This window comes from Papio anubis, chromosome 15, assembly GCF_008728515.1.
Source record: "Papio anubis isolate 15944 chromosome 15, Panubis1.0, whole genome shotgun sequence".
Taxonomy (NCBI): domain Eukaryota; kingdom Metazoa; phylum Chordata; class Mammalia; order Primates; family Cercopithecidae; genus Papio; species Papio anubis.
Window position 1 is genome coordinate 51,143,357 of NC_044990.1, and position 21,044 is coordinate 51,164,400.

The window sequence follows — 21,044 nt, forward strand, 5'->3', positions numbered from 1 at the left end:
TAGCTAACTGTTGAATTTCAGAATACTGCTATTTACTAAATGTTACAAGATACCACCAGTATTTATTATAAAGTGAGCTTAACATTTGCCAGTTTGCAGTGGAGGGAGATTATTTCTTTGAAAGGTTATTATTTTAAATGTTCATAAGCTTAAGTAATAGCATGGTTATTTTTCTTCTTTATCTTTGTATAGAATAGATAAAGATGTGGAAGACAAAAGACAAAAAGCCATTGAAGAGGTAACTTAAACTGTTACTGATCATTAAACCAGTTAAGCATCAATTCTGCATGTACATCACTTCTTTTAGGAAGACATTCTTCAAATCCTTCACTGTCCCATCTCCCCACAAAGCCTTCACAGTCCCAACTATATAAAGCACCCTTCTGTACTGTCCTAAGACCTATAATTTCCAGCTGTCCCAGTACCTTGCATAGTACTTGTATACTATTGTAATAATCAGTTTAGTGTTTCTCTCCCCTAGATGCAATCTTTTTTGGCCAATACTGGACTTCATCCTTTCATTCTCAGGACCTAGCACAATCTGTCTTCCTTGTGCCTTCAAAATATTGATTAGCACAAATTTGTTTCAAGTTGGAGTTTACGTAGAGGAAGCTGAATATTCTCAGGCCTTCAGAGTCTAGATTGGCATTGGGAATGGCTTTATCTTTTTTTGTTAATACTTTGGATTTTTAAGACATTCATGAAATAAAATCTCTTACTGTTAAGCAGGAAAGTTATATCATAATGTAGGCTTTAAAAAAAATAAAAATAAGTTTTTTGCTTTTTTTCTGTCTGTTCAACTGCCTCTCTTAGGATCTAAATAAGGGTTATTATTATTATTTTTCGTTTTTGAGATGGAGTTTCACTCTTGTTGCCCAGGCTGGAGTGCAATGGCGTGATCTCGGTTCACCGCAACCTCCGCCTCCCAGGCTCAAGTGATTCTCCTGCCTCAGTCTCCCGAGTAGCTGGGATTACAGGCATGCACCACTACACCTGGCTAATTTTGTATTTTTAGTAGGGGCGGGGTTTCTCCATCTTGATCAGGCTGGTCTCAAACTCCCAACCTCAGATGATTTGCCTGCCTTGGCCTCCCAAAGTGCTGGGATTACAGGCGTGAGCCACTGTGCCTGGCCCAGCATCTAAGTAAGGGTTATTTACCTAGTTCTTTTCTCAGAAAGTCTTTATGTGATGGCAGCATTTCTGATTTTTCCTTTTCCGCGCCTCTAGCCCCCTCAACCCTCCTCTATTCCTTAGCCATACTTGGCTCTTCTGTACCCCAAAAGACTGTTTACTCCTGCCAAACATTACCTACTTATTTATCTATCTAGTAACTGCACAGTTTTCATTCTGACTCAATCACTTGGTTCTTCCCCACCTGAATATTCTCAGACTCTCGAAATTTCCAACATTTTAGAAAAATGCTTTCTTTAAGAATCCTTAATTTTAAAGGGAAACCCAGCAGGTAAACTTAAGAAAATGTGTTTCTTTTCAATATATATTTTTGAAAATAGAATAAACATATGTTTATAGTAAAAACAAAAAGAAAAAATATAAAAAGCCTCCTGTTTCCCCATCCCACTTCATGAAGGTAATGACTATAACATTTCTTATGTATACTTTCAGATTAATTTTGTGTATTTAATAGCATATGTCCTTAAAATATTTTTGACAAATAGGATTATCATTCTCATACTGCATCATCCTTTTTTTGCTTCATGATTTTTCTTAGAAATTTTTGATAACCAGCATATACAGATTTTTACATTCTCTTAGCAACAGCATAGTAACCTAGCCCCTATTGACAGATGTTTAAATTGTGTTTATTATTTTTCTGTCACAAATAATGCTGCAGTGATTTGAATATATGTCTTTATATTCTTGAAATGGACTTAGTAAGTCAGAGGCTTTGTGAATTTTCAGTTTCCGTAGATTTTACCGTATTACCTCCTAAAAGGTTATACCACTTTATATTCCTGATTACAGTGTGACGCTGCTTGATTTTCCGTATCTCCAATATTGATTATTATCAGAGTTCTTAATTTATTCTACTCTTATTACTTTAAAAATGACCTTTTTTTGTGTTTGTATTTCTTTACTTTTGAGTTAACTTATACATCACTTTGTAAGTTTATCTGTCCTTTAATTTTTTTTCTGGTAATTGTCTTTGTCTGCCCCGGTCCACCTTTTTTTTTTTTTTTTTTTTTTAATCTTTTCGTCATAGATTCATGGGTAATTTAGTTAAGAAAATTGGCTCTTTGTCATATGTGTAGCAAAATATGAAGAAAATGTGTTTGGTTACTTGCAAAACCTAGGGAAGGGAAAATACTGTGTTAGAAATGAAAGAGGAAAGAAAAGTATCCAAATGCCCTATCTCCATTTGAATATACTGGCCAGTAGTGTGCTGGTAAATGTTTAACAACTGGCTCTCTGGTCGTGGAAGGAGTATGATTTATAGTGATTGCTGCTATCTGTAGTGTAAGTACTCCAACCATGGCCAATTTCAAGCTACTGGTGTGACATCACTGAATGGAAAAGGAAGAATAGTGTGGCACACCATTATATTTAGGAATTCCACCATATAGCTACAAAAGACATTATTAACCTCAAGAGCACAGATGTTGATAAATGTATAAAATAATTAGCAAGTGGTGAGTTTTGAATATTTGTTACCTTTATTTTTAATATATTTAATTGAAAGTTTACATAATTTTATTTTTCATATTGGTTTTAACAACTGGTGCACAGAATTCTTGAAAATTTAATAATCAGATCTTGAGAGCCAGAACAAACAAGCCAGCTTCAGGCCACCATTCATACTGGCCTCCTTGCATATGTCTGTCTTAATATATTCCTTAATATATTCCTTCCCTTTTCATCCTTTTTTTTGTAACCCCATCAAAAAAACCTGGGAAAGAAATTTAAAATACTTTGTCTATGATTAATCCTCTTAGTTTAGTTTGCAAGTTTCAAATTTAACTGGTTGATTTGAAATATTAAGATTCCTCTTCTTATATACTTTAAATTTCTTCCATTTTCCCTTTGGTCATTTGTGCTTTTAAGTCTTAAAATTTTTGCATACAATTATAAAGTTAGTATATAACATGTTTAATAGTTATTTGGAAAAACACAGGTACTTTCTCACATTTTGGGCAGAATTTATGCCTAATTGTATGACTTTAATTTTCCTAGTTTTTCACTAAAGATGTCATCGTACCCTCTCCTTGGACTGATCATGAAGGGAAACAGCTTTCACAATATCATTCCAATAAATGTGAGTGTACTAAAAATGATATGAATAAAAATCAAAGTGCCAGTATATCTGCTTTGTAAGGAGCTTGCTTTAAAATTCTGGATAACATAGAATTTAACTCCATTTAGGGTTAGAATTAAAAATTTGACTAAAATTTATTGAATTTTTTTTTAGCTGTTCTATTCTGAATTTAACTTTTTCTTCATGACTATTGTGAATGTCAGTTATAATGAGGGTTATAGAGAATCCACAGATGAAGAAATAGTTGGTATTGAATATAGAGATGAGTTGTTAATGACTTTAGCAGTATTTTGAAGGTTAATATTTTAAATAAAACCCTAAATTGTGTTACCTTTTGCTAATTTGCTGATTTCTTATAAAGGTAAAGAAAGGATGAAGACTTAATATGACCTCTGGGACAGTGTATTATTGCTGAGTATTTGCAAAATTACTAAGGAAATTAAAGGGAAGCCTGTAAGCTATCAAATATCTTTCTACCTCTAGGCATTGGTTGTCATATATTTGTTCTCACTGCTCTTCGGGTTCTAAGGCAGTATTCAGGCATCACTTGTATATATGCATCCCTCATCACAGTGGAATTACACTGTCTATTGTAGTACACCTTAATTATGCTCTCAGTATAAAAGGAAATATTTGTTCCATTCTTTATCAAAAAAAAGCATACTAATACAACAATAATAGGTAAGCTGGGTTAGTACTTTCTCTATGCCTGGACAGTGCTAAGTGCTTTCAGTAATTTCTTATAACTCATATGAACGAGGTGCAGTTATTGGCCCCATTTTATAGATAAGAAAACCTAGTTTTAGAAAGGTGAGAGCATTTGTCCAGGGTTACAGAGATGATAAAAGTGAGAAAACCTGGATTCAAAATTAGGCATTCTCATCAGATACTGTATTCTTAGCCATTATGAATTAATGGTAGCATTCAGTAGTAGATGGAAATCTGGATTGTAAAACTTCCCACTTATATAAACCAAAGAGGTGACTTTGATCAAATTATTCAATCTCTTTGTACCTCACTCTTTTATTTGTGAAATAAAAGGATTGAACTAGAGTTGTCCATTTTCATCCCTCCTAGCTCTAAAATTTGTGTGTCCAAGGTGACATTCTCATAGATACTAGTTTTTCACCCCCAGATTCTTTACTACTGGATTTTTTCAACAGATGAATCAACCTTCTTAAGTGATTTTTTAAATAACATTTTGTATTCCAAGTATCCTGTTTTAGTTCAAGTGATGCAAGATCTGGAAGATGCTAAAAATACTTTAGACTCTTCGAAACCTAATCAAGCCCACAATAACAGTGCAGTGGTTACTAGGATAGGCTCCAGAGCTGTGCTGTTTACTGTGTTGTTGGGAGACAATTCTCCATAGGCCTCACATTTCTGCACACCTTTCATGGGGCGGCATGGACAGGTTCTGTTCCGAACTATCTTTTCAAGGGTGTTCGTCTTGTGAACATCCTTGGAAGGCAGAGATACCGTGTCCCACCAGGGCAGAGGGTAAGTTTGTTTTGCTGTCCAGTATAAGAAAGATGATGTCTCCCTCTGGAGCAGATTTGTTTGCAGTCTCTTATAAAAGAATGGGATTTCCTAAGCTGTGTGTGAAAACCCACTGTGTGTCCACCAGCCACCTGGGTATTTTAATTTAGAATTTTTTAAGAGAGCACCCCTCCCATGATTAGGAGAGACACAAGATGGAAATAAAAATTTTATTACTTACAAGTCCTAGGGGTACACAGCATGCCTGAACACCACACATGGAGGTCAGGGAGAGAGAGAAAGGGACCCATGGGCCAACACCTTTATTGGGTCCAGGGCATTATCCAAACAGAGTTTTAGTTGGTGGGTTTAAAGCAAGCAGTCTTGCATTGAGAAGGTCACACAGTGACGGAGAGGTAGTCACTGTGGCATGTCTGTATAGTCCATGTGAGGTATGAGGGTCGGGGAGTCAGTCAGGTAGACCATATGTAGCTGTCCCATAGGGAGGTGGTTAGCAGGAGAAATTTATATAAGGCGGATATCTGGATCAACCACATTGAGGTATAGAACTGGAAACTGTGTCAGGGGTGAATGAGCCCTGCTTTTTGTATGAGACAGTCCAACTTGTATGCACAATACAAGAATTCACTGCACTGGGCTGTTTCATGTCACCTTCTTGGCACTCGTGGGCAAAGGGAATTAATGGGAACGTTAAGTTCATGCTGCCTGCTGTGCTGAAAATAATGAAGTCCTTTGTCTTTGCCCCCAGAAGCCTCATGTCTGTAGCCAGCACCAGTGGAACTTTGACATGTTCACCTGTTAGTTGGCAAGTTGGGTAGAATCTTAGACCCTTCATAGTTCTTGACAGTTGTGGCCACGTGTGACTATTTAAATTTAAAGTTAAATTTAAAAATGGAGTTCCCCATTCACAATATTCACATTTCAGGTTATCAATAGCCATGTGGATATCGAGTAGTATACATAGAGAACATTTCCATCGTCCCAGAAAACGTTCTATTGGGTGCTACTTTAGGGCCAAGGTTGGCAGCCCTTAACTGTAAAGGACTCAATAATAAATACTTAAGCCTTTACTGACCACACAATTTCTATTGGAACCACTCCACTCTACTGCTGTACCACAGAAGCAGTCGCTGACAATATGTAAATGAATGTAAGTGTGTACTGGTAAAACCGTATTTACAAAAATAGGTGAAAGGCCAGATTTGCACCGTGAAGCATAGTTTGCTGACCCTTACTCTAGTGTAGTATTATCATCATTTCCTTAAAAAAAATATATTACTTTGGGATTCATTAGTCCTACTATTGCATATATATCCAAAGGAACTGAAATTAGTATTTCAAAGAGATATCTGCACTCTCATATTTATTGCTGCACATTAATCACAACAGCCAAGATATGGAATCAACTTAAGTGTCCATCAACAGATGAATGGATTTTTTAAAATGTATATATATATACACATATATATGTGTGTATATATGTGTGTGTATATATGTATACACACACACACAGTGGAATACTATTCAGCCTTATAAAAGGAAATTTTGTCATTTGTGACAACATATCTGAATCTAGAGGGCATTATGCTAAGTGAAAAAAGCCAGGCACAGAAAGACAAATACTGAATGATTTCATTTATATGTAGAATCTAAAAAAGTCAGACTCTTAGAAGTAGAGAATAGAGTGGTGGTTACCAGACAGTAGGGAGGAGGGGTTGTGGGGGAGATATTGGTCAAAGGGTACAAAGTTTCAGTTAGACAGGAGGAATAAGTTCTGGTGATCTGTTGGCACAGGCAGGTAACTATAGCTGCTAATGAGGTGTCATATATTTCAAAATTGCTGAAACTGGATTTTAATTGTTCCCACTACAAAGAAATGAAAAATGTTTGAGGCAATGGATATGTTAATTAGCCTGATTTTCTCTTGTCACAGTGTATACATGTATTGAAACATCACATTGTACCCCATAAATATATGCAATTATTTAAAGAAAAGTGTAAAAAAAGTATTGCTTGGTGCCTCCTTATTTGCTGTGGTAATCCTTTAGTTTTATCCTTGTATTCCCTCAAAGGTAAAAAAATAATAGAAACATGCCAAAATATATACTTATATATGCAGAATTTTTTTAATGTTGCAAAATAAGTTCCCACTTTCTTAATTTTTTACTCTGGAAAAAGTAATGCTAAAGCAAATGAAGAGTATAAAATGTAGGATTTTTCACTTAAAATGTCTTACAGGCACTAACGTAAATAGTGACTCTCCAATTGGAAACAAGCTGACCATTCATTCTGAGAAAAGCAATGGTGAGTATGAATACAATTTGAAAAGAAGTATGTTCCATATTAAGCTAAATTGGATTGTAAACCCAGTTCAGGTTGTAACACTTTACTCTGGAATTGAAATTGTTTCCTTTTTTTTTTTTTAATTTATTTTTATTTTTTTGAGACAGGGTCTTACTATCACTCTGGCTGGAGTGCAGTGGTACAATCAAGAGCTCACTGCAACCTTGACCTCCCGAGCTCCAGTGATCCTCCCACCTCAGCCTCCTCAGTAGCTAGGACTACAGGCGCCCGCCACCACACCTGGCTAATTTTTGTATTTTTTGTAGGAGACAGCGTTTCGCCATGTTACCCAGGCTGGTCTCGAACTCCTGGGCTCAAGCGATCCACCTGCTTTGGCTCCCCGAAGTGCTAGGATTACAGGCGTGAGCCAGCAAGCCTGGCCTGTTTGGATTTTTTGAATGAGCTGCATAATAACCATATGAGAGCTGACCTTTACAAATAAGTATAGTAGAACAGGTGCATCCAGCCATGTTTTAGAAATGGCTGTAGTGTTTTGTTTTCTTGTTCAAAGCATGTGAATTGATTTCTGGTCTTGGAAAGCATTCTTTTGAAAATTGGTTAATGTGAGAAATCTCCCCCCAAATATAGGCTGGCTTCCTTTTCAAGTGCCAGTACCGGAGCCAGGAGTTAACTTTTGCTATTAACACATTTACACTAGTGGCAGAGAGTGTGGGAAACCACTTCTAGAAAGATGTGGCAGGGTATGTAATAGAATGCAGAAATGGAATAATTCCATGTGGCTCGAACATCACGGGGAGATGGTTGACTGGGCAGCACATGCTGAATTGCATATCGTATACTTCCATTGATTTATCCCATGTTTGAATTTATTTATTCATTTGCTTGTTTCCAGCTGCTTGTCAGACATTGCTGTCTCTTCCTGTGGATTTTAATTTAGAAAATATATTAGGTAAATACTGTATTTGTTTAAACCTTTAATAACTTGAACCAAAGGTTTCGTTTGGCTGGCTTTTTGTAAATGGTAACATGGGAAATACGTGGCAGTACCTCTTTCTAAAGAAGTGGGGAAACTGTCCTGAAATTTCTCTTTTTCTTGAACATAGTTTGAATTAGCCTTATTATCATAATGAACTTTATTACTATAGACAGAAACTATAAACATTTGATTGGTATTATACTCACAATGTAGCACTTAAAAACTAAGGAATAATTTAAGATGTAAAACATCACATATGCAATTAAACTCCCTCTTTTGGGGAAAAAATTCAAACATGAAGTGCATGCTGGCTTCTGAAAAGTTGAGTAACAGAAGTATAATTGCTCTTTAAAATGACTAGCTTTGCCTTTTCTCCTATTATTAAATATAGGTGACTATTTTAGAGCTGATGAATTTGCAGATCAATCTCCTGGAAACCTCAGTTCTTCATCCCTCAGAAGAAAGCTGTTTTTAGATGGGAACGGAAGCATCTCTGACTCCTTACCTTCAGCTTCTCCCAGAAGTCCTCATAGTGGTGTTCAAACATCACTTGAGATGTTTTATTCAATAGATTTGTCTCCTGTAAAGTGTAGGAGCCCCTTGCAGACACCAAGTTCGGTGAGAAGTATACTAAAAAGCAGTTGGCTAATTTGCTGTCAAGCTTGTCCAACCCACATTATTTTGTTGTTGTTCTGTCTAAGGCTTTCCGCAGCCTGAAGCCATGGTTTTTGGTTTCTGTCTCTAGTAATAAGTGGAAAACAGGGAAGAGGAAGGGCCTTTACTGGCCCAACCAGAAACAGAAACTAAGAACTCATGACTGTATTCTCTCCCCTGGACACCCCTGTCAGATGTAGTTGGACCGAGCTGCCCAGATTGCTTTCAGAAGGAGGGATGGTTGTCTTTTGAGTATTATGCTTCACAGAAGCTAACTCTAGTTCATATGTTATCATTAGTCATAGGGATGTTTCAGGTCAGACTCTCCAATTTTGTATTTAGATGTGTACAGGATGACTGGATTTATCATGAGTCTCAAGGAAATTCAGCATAGGTTATTTACTAACGTATGTGAGATTTACAGTATATTACAACTGGCTTGGCATTAACAGAGTAAATTATTTAAACGTTTTTCACAGATGGTTGTTTAGTGTGAAACTTAATGGTTTGTTCAAATACAATGTGTTTATATTTTGACTAACATATTCAGTACTATTTCAGAATTTTTGTAGCAATCTTCTTAGTTGTCCTTGTTGCAAGGTGTCTTTTGGTGGTTCTTGTGAACTCTTCCTAGTTTATAAGTGTGTTTTGAAGACCATGATAAATAGCATGCAGCATAAGAGTTAAGGAAGAGAACCATACACATTTATTTACTATTTAATTTTATTACAGGGGCAGTTTTCTTCTAGCCCTATTCAGGCTAGTGCAAAAAAATACAGCTTGGGAAGCATAACTAGTCCTTCACCTGTTTCTTCACCCACTTTCTCACCAATTGAATTTCAGATAGGAAAGACCCCACTCTCAGGTATGTCTCATACTGAAATACCTAGTTAAAAGTTTTTATACTATCAATATTTGTTATTACAGAGATTCTTTTAATTTGTCATAATGATAGAGCTCAAAATGATCACTAACCTTGTAATATTTAGAAACTTTGAATTTTAAATAAAAGAACAATTTACCTTCAAAGGCTGAAATTCTCAACCAATTTCTACTGTAGTGTTAAATACGGTTACTTTAATTAGCAATATTTACATCAAACACTATCAAAAGAAATATAGCAATTTTAGAGACAAGTTGGTTTCATATGCCTTCTGACCTGTAGGTTTAGACTTTGGTAATATTCACACTTTGTATAGGTATATTTGATTAAGGTTTTTAATGTAAACATGATGTGTGGAAATTTACACATTTCTCTTTGCAATACATGAATTTCTCTTTGAAAAAATTATAGCACTTTTTGAAAACTAGTCACAGTTTTTAAAAACTTCTTAGTACAAAAAATTGGAAAAGTGAAAACTATTTTGCTTGTCTTTGGTTATATATGCATGTACACATACGGTTACATACATGTATATAGATGGTTCTAGATCCTGCTGTTTTCACAGAGCATTCTATGAGTATTTTCATAGGTTGTTCAAGTCATTTATAATTGTCTCAAAGCACAACTTTGAATTGCTATATATTTCATATGAATGCATCATTTGTTTTCAACCACTGATAAACATTTAAATTTTTCTAAGTTTTCTTTGTCACAAAACTAATATCTTTATGTATACATGATATTATACATGTTTATATCCTTAGATTAAATTCTCAGAAGTGAACTTATTTGGTCAAAGTGGGTGAATGTTTTTAAGGCTTTTGACGAATCTTGCCAAATTTTCCTCATAAAAGTTTGTACCAGTTGAAATTTTCATCAGTGGTTTGTAAGAAAGTCATTTCTTCCCAGCGAGAATCACTGCTATGATTTTTGATGTTTACAAATTTGGCATATTACAAAAAGATCTCTCACTGCTTTAAATTTTGTATTTTTGGTCACTAATGACATTAAGCTCTTCCCAAATATTTATTGTCATTTATGGTTTTTAGGGGGAATTGTTAGTTCAAACCAATGTTACTATTAAATGAATGAGCTTCCTTTGCTTTAACTTTCATATTTTTATTATTTTATGTGGCTGAACACTTTTCATTTGCATGTTTACCATTGGAAAGGTTGTTTATGTGCTTCTGTCCATTTTTAAAACTTTTGTTTTTATTAAGCTAATTAAGTTACAAAAAGTATTTTTTAAAGTTTTAAAGCAATTTCATCATTCTGATTATCATTGTTAGGCTCTTATTGTTGCAGATATTTTCCAGTTTTTTGTTTGTTTTTTCGTGTTGCTTATGGCATTTTACATAAACACATGTATTTTCACATTTTTCATTTGCCAGGTACAGCTGTTAAGTTGTAGGTTTCAGCTGATTTGCTAGGGATTTTCATTGTATATGAACAATTTTAGTACAATAGCAATATACTCATAAGCAAATAATTCTCAGTGAGTAAAATAATTTAATTAAAAAAGAGAAAGTGACGAGATGTGATGGCTCACACCTGTAATCCCAGCACTTTGGGAGGCTGAAGCCAGTGAATTGCTTGAGCCCAGGAGTTCAAGACAAGCCTGGGCAACATGGTGAAACCCATCTCTACAAAAAAAAACAAAAAACAAAACAGAAATTAGCCAGGCATGGTGGAACGCCTGTAGTTCCAGCTAACTTGGGGCTGAGGTGGGAGGATCACCTCAGAGTGAGCCTGGGCGACAGAGTGAGACCATATTTTAAAAAAAGAAGAAAAAAAAGACAGTGCCAAAGAAATTATTTTTTAAGAGCCTCATCCTGCTTATTAAGACACATCCATTTGTGCTATTGTTTTTGACATCAGAATTTCACTTTGGTAAACAATACAACTGTTAGAGAAATAGTTTTTCCTGGCATGAAACATGATTACCATTTAGTACTGACTTTTCCATTTTCATGTTTTTATGACATGATTTTTTTCCCTTCCCACCTTTCAGAACAACGGAAGTTTACTGTTCATTCTCCTGATGCTTCATCTGGAACAAATTCTAATGGGATTACTAATCCGTGTATCAGAAGTCCTTATATAGATGGCTGCTCGCCAATTAAAAATTGGTCTCCTATGAGACTTGAGATGTATAGAGGTGGTACTCAGTATCGGACCTCACTGATTCAGATACCTTTTACTCTTGAGACTCAAGGTGAAGATGAGGAAGATAAAGAGACTATTCCTTCCACAGATGTCTCATCACCAGCCATGGATGCTGCGGGAATACACCTACAGCAGTTTAGTAGTGAGGCTTCTACACATGGTACACATTTGGTTGTGACTGCCGTGTCTGTTACACAAAATCAGTCCAGTGCTTCCGAGAAAGAATTAGCACTGTTGCAGGATGTTGAAAGGGAAAAAGACAATAACACCGTGGATATGGTTGATCCTATAGAGATAGCAGATGAGAACACTTGGATTAAGGAGCCGGTTGATAATGGCAGTTTACCCATGACTGATTTTGTGAGTGGCATTGCCTTCAGTATTGAAAACTCTCATATGTGCATGTCACCTCTTGCTGAAAGCAGTGTCATTCCTTGTGAAAGCAGTAACATTCAGGTAAGGTATTTAGTATTCTGTAGCCCCTTCCTCACTGGCTTGGTGTTCTTTATCCTTTCTTTTCTAAGATTATAGTGTAAGAAAGATAATGGATTAAACATGAGGACTATTATATAATATTTTTAAAAAATATCAATACCAAGTGATATGAGAAGAGTAAATTTATTTTAATTATGACTGGTAAGTCATATTTTATATTCACATTAACTGATATTTATATGGAGTAGGAAAAGATGATGGCAGAAAAGGAATTAGCCTGCTCTAGAGAAATCATTCCTGCTAGCATCAGGCAGAATTCATCACTGTTTTATGTGGATCCAGTCCCCCAAAACATGCAAGGTCTGGTATGGTATTTGTATTCTAAAACTAAAATCATTTTTGTTTTTCCTTTATGTGATTTAGGGGGGATAAACAGAGTTTAGAGCCCCTTTTTATTGGGGGGGGGTTGAGATGGGGTCTCATTCTGTCACCCAGGCTGGAGTGCACTGGCGTGATCTTGGCTCAGTGCAACCTCCACCTTCCGGGTTCAAGGGATTCTCCTGCCTCAGCCATCTGAGTAGTTGGGATTACAGGCTGAGCCACCGTGCCCGACCTTAGAGTTTTTTTATGTATGCATTTTTGTACCTTTCTTTTAGAAATGTGATTTATAGCAACATTTTTCATGAAATTATACATTTCCAATTTTGCAATGTCTCCAACAGCTGGAAAACCTGATTCATTTGACAGATACATATACTTCATAATCAGCACTTTGGAAAGGCATTTGTTCCATTTATTGTTGTGTTCTTTGAGCTGAGAATTTTGAAGGAACTTCAAATATCAGAAGGGGATAGCAATAACATCTAACACTGATGTAGCATTACTATATGCCAAGTCCTATTCTGAGACCTTTACATGTTTTAATTTGTTGAATCTTTACAGCAATCCTGTGAGGTATGTGTACTGTTATCCCTGTTTTACAGATGAGGAAACTGAGGGTCAGAGAGGTTAAGTAAATTACCTAAAGTTTCTATACAAGTAGTAAGTGGAAGAGCTGAGATTTGATCCTGGCAGTCTGGCTTTAGAGTCCATGTTGTTTAATCCAAAAGTTAATACTGACTCATAATAATAGCTAATACTCACATGGTATTTTGATATACCAGGCATTCTTCTAACTACTTTATTAATTCATTTAATTCTCACACCAACCCTATAAGGCTTTGGTGGTGTCAGTTTTGGCATGCTGAAGTTAAAACTCCGGGAAGGATTCTAAATGACCCAAAATTAAATATAGTATTTTGCTCATATTTTTATGCTTCTGTTGCCTATCCTGACTTATAGCTTCATTGCTCAAAAAAGATTATACTAGAATCACTTTTACATATTTTTGCTTCTCTGAAGTTGGTTTCATAAATAGAAAAAAGCACATATAGGCTTAAAAGTATATGCCTTAAAGGCATTGTTTGCTTCTTTTACTCTCTGCCTTTTTTTCACTTTCTCTCTCTCTTTTTTAGCAGAGCATTTATAGACGAATTACAAAAATACTTTTGTTGAAATACACCTTAATCATCATCCAATCCAACTAACCTTTGGCAGCTGTGGGTAGCATATTCTCCCATAATTGTCACTACTAACTTGTCAAACAATCTATACTTGATTACACTTGCAGGCATATTCCATTCATTTTTTAACTTCTCTTACTAGATAATAGATATTGTCATCTGTCAAATGGTGATCTGTTTTATAATTGAGGGAACTGAGGCATGCAAGAGGGGGTAGAATCTGAGCCCTGATAGGAGTACCCACAGTAACTCTTCCATGTTTAAAGGCCAGGGTGCCAGGATGGGTGTGGGTGCAAATGTATTTAGTTGAGGGGCGAGCATGGCATTAAAGAACATGGGCTTGGGAAACCGTAGTGGCAGATTTCAGTTTATAGCCCAGCTCCATTAGCTTTATAAATCCCAGAAAGTGACAGTTTCTTTCAGCTTGTTTACTCTTCTTTAAATGGGGATAATAATAGGATTACAGGATATTAGCATGATCATTGTGATTAATATAATAGTAAACAGTGCCTGAACACTGTTGGTGGGAATATGAATTAGTACAACTATTATGGAAGTTCCTCAGAAAACTAAAAATAGAACTACCATGTGATCTAGCAATCCCACTAGTAGGTATATATCCAAAGGAAAGGAAATCAGTATGTCAAAGAGATACGTGCACTCCAGTGTTTATTGCTGCACTATTCATAATAGCCAGAATATGGAATCAACCTAACTGTCCATTAATAGGTGAATGGATAAAGAAAATGTGGTATATATACAAAATGGAATACTACTCAGCCATAAAAAAGAATGAAATCCTTACATTTGCAGCAACACGGATGAACTGGAGGACATTAAGTGAAATAAGCCAGGCACAGAAAGATAAATACCACATGTTCTCACTTCTATATGAGGAAGCTAAAAAGGTTGATTTCATAGAAGAGTGTAGAATAGTGGTGGGTAGTAGAGGATGAGAAGGGTAGAGGGAGCAGGGATAGGGAGAGGTTGGTTAATGGATACAAAAGTACAGCTTGATAGGAGTACATTCTAGTGTTCTATAACACTATAGGGTGAGTGTAATTAACAATTTATGGTATATTTTCAAATAGCTTGAAGAGCAGATTTTGAAAGTTCCCAACACAATCATAAATGTTTGAGTTAATGGATATGCTAATTACCCCAATTTGATCATTACACATTGTAAACATATCAAACTATCACGTACATCATAAATGTGTGTAATTGTGTGTCAGTTTAAAATAATAATGAAAGCAAAAACGTAAGTAGTAATGGGAGGCAAGGTCCTCTGAATGGTAACAAACAAGGGGGACTGAGAATGATGAGGGAAGGGCTAAAGTGCTGGGCCCAGATGTCAAGGAATGTTATCACAGGGCACAACTGTTGCCAATTAAATGTTTTAAAAGACAGTAACGTCTGATTTATGTGGTAGAAAAATAAATTTAGTAACAAAGTGCATGTTAGATGACTGACATAGAGACACCATTTAAAGGCACCATTGCCCAACTGGAATGTAAAGTTTGCAATGAGAACCAAGTTTGAATTCGAGTTCTTTTATTTCCAGGCTGTGGGATCTTAAGGCAAGATTTACATAGCAGTGAATAGAACACGACTTCTTAATTTGTATCCCCTCATCCTTCTTAGCTATAAAGTGAGATTGATGCCTACCTTGATGCCTATGGGGGATAACAAGGTATCTGTTGCCTGGTTGGTACATATTAGGCACTGACATTAGCAGAAGTCTAGATGAGAGACAGTGAAGTCAGCCACCATCTCAACTTGGCTCCCATGGATCCTGCTCTTCCCATAGTGTGGGACAAACTCCCTACATGCCTTACTTCTGCTGTACTAATGAGTAACTTTTCCTTCCATATATATCCAGTTACATATTAGTATTGCATTATAAGCCAGCTATTTGGCAGTGATGAATATTAGAAGGAAGAACTATTGTCGGAATCTCTGGGAGCAATCTAACATTTATGTTTTTGATCAAGTAGCTATTGAATGATAGCAGAACAAGGCTTTCCCCCAAAAATGTTATACGTCACAAGACTTTTGTTCTAATGGAACATGACCTCCAGTAGTAAGCAGATATGTATCCAGCCCTGAAAACTGGGAACATTTTTCCCAGTTTTCAGGATTATAACTGATAGACTGCATTTTCGCGGCTAGTCTGTACCTTTGTGAGGGAAACAAAATGAGAGTCAGCTTTTTCCTTCCCTCTGATGCTAACTTGCAGGGAGGGCTTAAATGCAAAGTGATTCCCTTGTGGATTGCTTTCTTTGGTGCTCAGCATCATACAGGTAAATGGAGTGTTGTGCAGTGAACAGAACCTGGACTGAGGTCTCACATCTTCATCACCTCATCACTGGATGACACTGTGAAAGTTAACCTTTCTAAGCCTTAATTTCCTTCTCTAGTAAAGTAATAGGGTTGTCGAAAGGAGAAAAAGATATTAAATATATACAGATAGTGCCTGGCCTTTTTAGAGACACTCAATAAGTGTTATTATATATATGTCAAGCTGGAAATTGGCTAGAATCTTTCTTTTTTGTTCTTTTGCACTGAAAAAGTGTATCTTAGGATGCTACAATTTTTATTAATATGAAAAACTGAACTAACATCTAGAGCCATTATATATGTGGCATTATTGTGAACAACTAGGTGTGAATATAGTATAACCGTTTTAAAGGCAGCATGCCTTTTTGGTAGATTTTATTTAGAGCTGCATCCAAGCCATTTAAGAGACAAGCCTGGAAAATGCCTTGGAAGGTGAAGTTAGTTGTAATACTCATTGTCGTCTACTAGGTATGATCACAAAGTAACAGGAAAGCATTTTGTCAGTAGACTATTCACTGATTCTTAAGGAAGTTACAAGATATATTTCATTGGAAGGAATTATAAAATGACTACAGTAATCATTACTATGCAGAACTACCTTTTATAGTTGTGTATTACTTTTGAATTTTGTTCAACAGGATCATGTTAGGATCGTTCAGATGTAGTGAGTGACAGTTTATAGTGGTTTACTTATTTAAATATTTGACTTTTAAGTTCCTCACAATATATTTTTTTCTTTTTTCTCCTGTCAGATGGATAGTGGCTATAATACGCAGAATTGTGGAAGCAATATTACGGATACAGTTGGGGCAGAAAGTTACTGCAAAGAAAGTGATGCACAAACCTGTGAAGTTGAGAGTATATCTCAAGCATTTAATATGAAGGTACAGAGAAAATATAGAGAAAACCTAATATTGTTTAGATTAGAAATATAAAATAATTTCAATTATTAGACAATAGTACTATTGAGAAACTATATGAAATTTAAAACACTAAAAGGTAAAGCCTATTTTCTTGAAATCCAATAGCCTTGAAATATTTTGTTTACTCTGAATATAGTAACACAAGTATCTTACATACTACAAAGTGTGCAAAGGTAGCATATATTTGATGAGGGCATTCATTGAACCCTCCAGATGAAGGTTATATATTCCTACTTGAAGAAACTCATAATTTCAGGCACTAGTCAGGACAGTCTTTAATTTTATATTCCAATTTCTTTTGTATTTTATTTTTTTGTAGAGACACGGCCTACTGTGTTGCCCAGGCTGGTCTCAAACTCCTGGTGTCAAGCAGTCTTCCTGCCTCAGCCTCTCAAAGTGCTGGGATTACAGGCATGAGCCAACATGCACAGCCTTGTATGCCATTTCTTCTTTTTCTTTTTTTCTTTGAGACAGGGTCTTACTCTAAGTCAGCCAGGCTGGAGTGCAGTCATAGAATCATAGATCACTGCAGCCTTGAACTGCTGGGTTCAAGCAATCCTCCTGCCTCACCCTCCTGAGTAGCTAGAACTACCGGTGTGAACCACCTCGCACTGCTGTTGTATGCCAGTTTCTTACAAAATACTATAAATATCAGCAAAATGTGCAACCAAAGTTTGATAGGGAGGCCACCTTAGTTTTCCCTTCTGTTGTATGTAGTACGAGCAAATCGCCTTTCTGTTGTAAGTAGTATCAGAGGAGGTCTCTTCTAATACTAACCTGAACAAAATCCATCCTGTTTCAGATGCAGTTATCTATCTAAACATAAGTAGAGATACATGGAGGATTTTTAAAAATTTTATTATTATTATTTTTTGAGACGGGGTCTCATTCTGTCACCCAGGCCAGAGTGTAGTGGCATGACCACAGCTCACTGCCAGACTCAAGCAGTCTTACCACCTAAGCCTACCGAGTAGCTTGGGACTACAGGCATGTGCCACCACACCCAGCTTGTTAAAATTTTTTGTAGGGACAGGGTCTCACTATGTTGCCAGGGCTAGTCTCAAACTCCTGGGCTCATGCGATCCTCCCACCTTGGCCTCTCAAAGCGTTGGAATTCTTTTTGATACAGAATATTGATTTATAAAATACTGCATCTTTATTGTACCTTCAGAGTTCAGCTAAAGAAACGTGCTTTTAGGTTTTAAAAACAGTTCCGATAATTGCATCCTCGAGTGGTCCTACTAAAACTGAAAACGAGGTGTTGTCTTCTTTTTCACAGGAAGACCACACAACACAGAGGTGTTGGATGAAAACAGCAAGTCCTTTTCAGTGCAGCAGTCCATAGAATAAGAATCAAAGACTAAGCTTAAGAGTTCCTCACATATATCGTTGTGCACAGGATCAATGTGATGGTGATTGGGGAAAAAATTACTTCAAGTAACATTTTTCGCTTTCCCTCCGTAATGTGAAAAATCAAGGGCTTACTGACATAGGAGCAATGGAAATGCTCCTGGAACTTCAAGTTGCTGAATTATAAATTTATTTTTTATCAATAAATAGTTTTATACTTAACATTGAGTGATGTGTTTAACAACAAATTGTGACAGAGCTGAGTGCTCCTATCTGACAGGGTCAATGAACTACTTATTAAGCTTTCCTGATAGCACTGAATTTAGCAGTTCTGAGAACATGTGAAGAAACTATGTTAAAACTGAAGGCACTATATATTTTTACATAAAAGCTTGAACATACAGATGAATTATAACCCAGAAATCTTAGATATAAAACTTATCGAAGATACAAAAAAGGAAATTAAACAGGTTTCCTGAAATTTTAGTTCTTAAACTGTTCACCTCTGTGGGGAAAATTCTTAGTTCCTGTGATAACTGTTCTAGTTACTACTTTTAAATATGTAAATACTGGAAAGGTAGTACTAGCGACATCATCACATGTATTGTTATCTATGGGGCAAATGTGTGGTGCCCAGAATAATATACCTCATGCCTAGGGTAGGGACATCCTTTCCAGCTCAAATGTGGGTAGGGATGTGGGAGAATAAGAGTGTGGGAGAACGAAGAGAAAAAGTGGGGCTCGGAGAGTGGAGTTCCTGTAGGGCATAGGCCTGTGAAGTAACACTGGTGCAGATATGTATGTTATATACAACTATTTTTTTAAAAAAAAACTTATATCCATGTTGGGAGTAGATGCGTATATAAGAGTTTGGAAATACCATCTTTGGAGAATGTATTTTTGTATTTATAAATCAACTTTTAAAAACTGTCTCATTCAAAAAGGAATAATTCATATGTACCCCTAGGAAATAAAGACCTATGTTATCAATGTGTCATTTTCTTCTTTCCTCCTCAACTGTACCCTGAAATATTACTGCTGACCTGCAGAAAATGTGCCGCGTTATGTACCTGGCTCATCTTCAACACACTAACCATGAACACCACAAGAGTCTCACTCTTGTCGCTCAGGCTGAACTGCAGTGGTGCGATCTCGGCTCACTGCAACCTCCGCCTCCCAGGTTAAAGTGATTCTCCTGCCTCAGCCTCCCAAGTAGCTGGGATTACAGGCGTCTGCCACTACACCCAGCTAAGTTTTTGTATTTTTAGTAGAGATGGGGTTTTACCATGTTGGCCAGGCTGGTCTCGAACTCTTGATATCAGGTGATCCACCCATCTCGGCCTCCCAAAATGCTAGGATTACAGGCGTGAGCCACTGCACCTAGCCGGCAAAGTTTTTTAAATGGTTGGCAGGGGTGGGGAGAATCAAATGAGTAATGTTTTGTGACATCAAAATTATAATGACGTGCTGCATAACTTTTGGTCAACAATGGCCAAATATATCATGATGATCCCGTAAGATTACAATGGAGCTGAAAAATTCCTATTGCCTGGGGACATAGCCATGGTAACATCATAGTGAAATTACTTTACGTAGCCTAAGTGTATAGTGTTTATAAGAGCCTACAGTAGTGCACAGTAATATAGGCCTTCACATTCACTAACCACTTACTGACTCACCCAGAGCCAGCTTCCAGTCCTGCCAACTTGTTCATGGTAAATGTCCTAAATAGGTGTACCATTTTATATCTTATATATACCTGTATTTTTTTTTACTGTACCTTTTCTATGTTTAGATATGCTTAGATATACAAATACTTAGCACTGTGTTACAACTGCCTACAGCAATCAGTACAGTAATATGCCATACAGGTTTGTAGGTTAGGAGCCATAGGTTGTCCCATATAGGATACCAGAGGGTATACCATCTAGGTTTGTGTAATTACATCATGATTTTCACACAATGATGAAATTGCCAAGTGACATGTCTCAGAACGTATCCCTGTCATTAAGTGACACATGACTATATATGAAACTTAACAAATCAGGCTTTGTTGGAACACAGTCATGTTGATTTGTTTATATATTGTATATGGCTCCTTACACACTATTAACGGCAGAGTTGTGTACTATAGTTGCAATACAGACCATAGCCAACAAAGTCTAAAATGTTCCAGCACTCACAGAAAAGGTTTTTTGACTCCTACTCTTAGTGTCATTGACCCATTTTACTTGGACCAAAGACTACTCAAGTCTATTTTCCTCCAACTGACACAAGTTTCTGTCTCAATGTATGGAGGTTTTCCTCAGTAATAGGAAACTGGAAAAATTAGTCAACATTTACTGAGTGCCTAAATGACTACCTATTTGGTATACCTGCTGATTTACTTGCCAGGCTTTTCTCACTATACTGCAAGCTCCTTGAAGAGCGTTTACTTGAGTGGAACCTGACACACCGTAAGTGCTTTAGAAATTGAATAAATAAGCCAGGTAAAACGTTTTAAGGCAACCCTATCCCAAAATATTCCTGAAGGCATTAATTTAATCATTACCAATCTCTGTGATTAGCAAAGGAAGTAGTTTGGCACACCAAATTTTATTAATAATACTTATTTTAATCTGTTCCCTTTAGTATGCCTTTATACAGTTCCCCTCGTGTACATACACTGATACAACTACAA

At 36.4% G+C, this 21,044-nt stretch overlaps 1 protein-coding gene across 6 annotated transcripts in view; it reads left to right on the forward strand.

The window, feature by feature from the left end:
- Positions 1–19,354, forward strand: part of BORA (BORA aurora kinase A activator) — a 26,378-nt gene extending 7,024 nt beyond the window's left edge. For 2 of the 6 annotated variants that reach the window (XM_031655891.1, XM_031655892.1), the window contains 9 exons: positions 193–238; positions 3,190–3,271; positions 7,010–7,075; positions 7,968–8,024; positions 8,443–8,669; positions 9,438–9,570; positions 11,600–12,210; positions 16,844–16,975; positions 18,294–18,586. In XM_031655891.1, the coding sequence (XP_031511751.1) occupies positions 193–238; positions 3,190–3,271; positions 7,010–7,075; positions 7,968–8,024; positions 8,443–8,669; positions 9,438–9,570; positions 11,600–12,210; positions 16,844–16,975; positions 18,294–18,359 (1,420 nt within the window). In that variant the 3' untranslated portion in view covers positions 18,360–18,586. Of the gene's footprint in view, positions 1–192; positions 239–3,189; positions 3,272–7,009; positions 7,076–7,967; positions 8,025–8,442; positions 8,670–9,437; positions 9,571–11,599; positions 12,211–16,843; positions 16,976–18,293 lie in introns of all 6 variants that reach the window. The other 4 variants (XM_003913941.5, XM_031655888.1, XM_031655889.1 and 1 more) reach the window with 3 other exon arrangements.
- Positions 19,355–21,044: the final 1,690 nt, after the last annotated feature.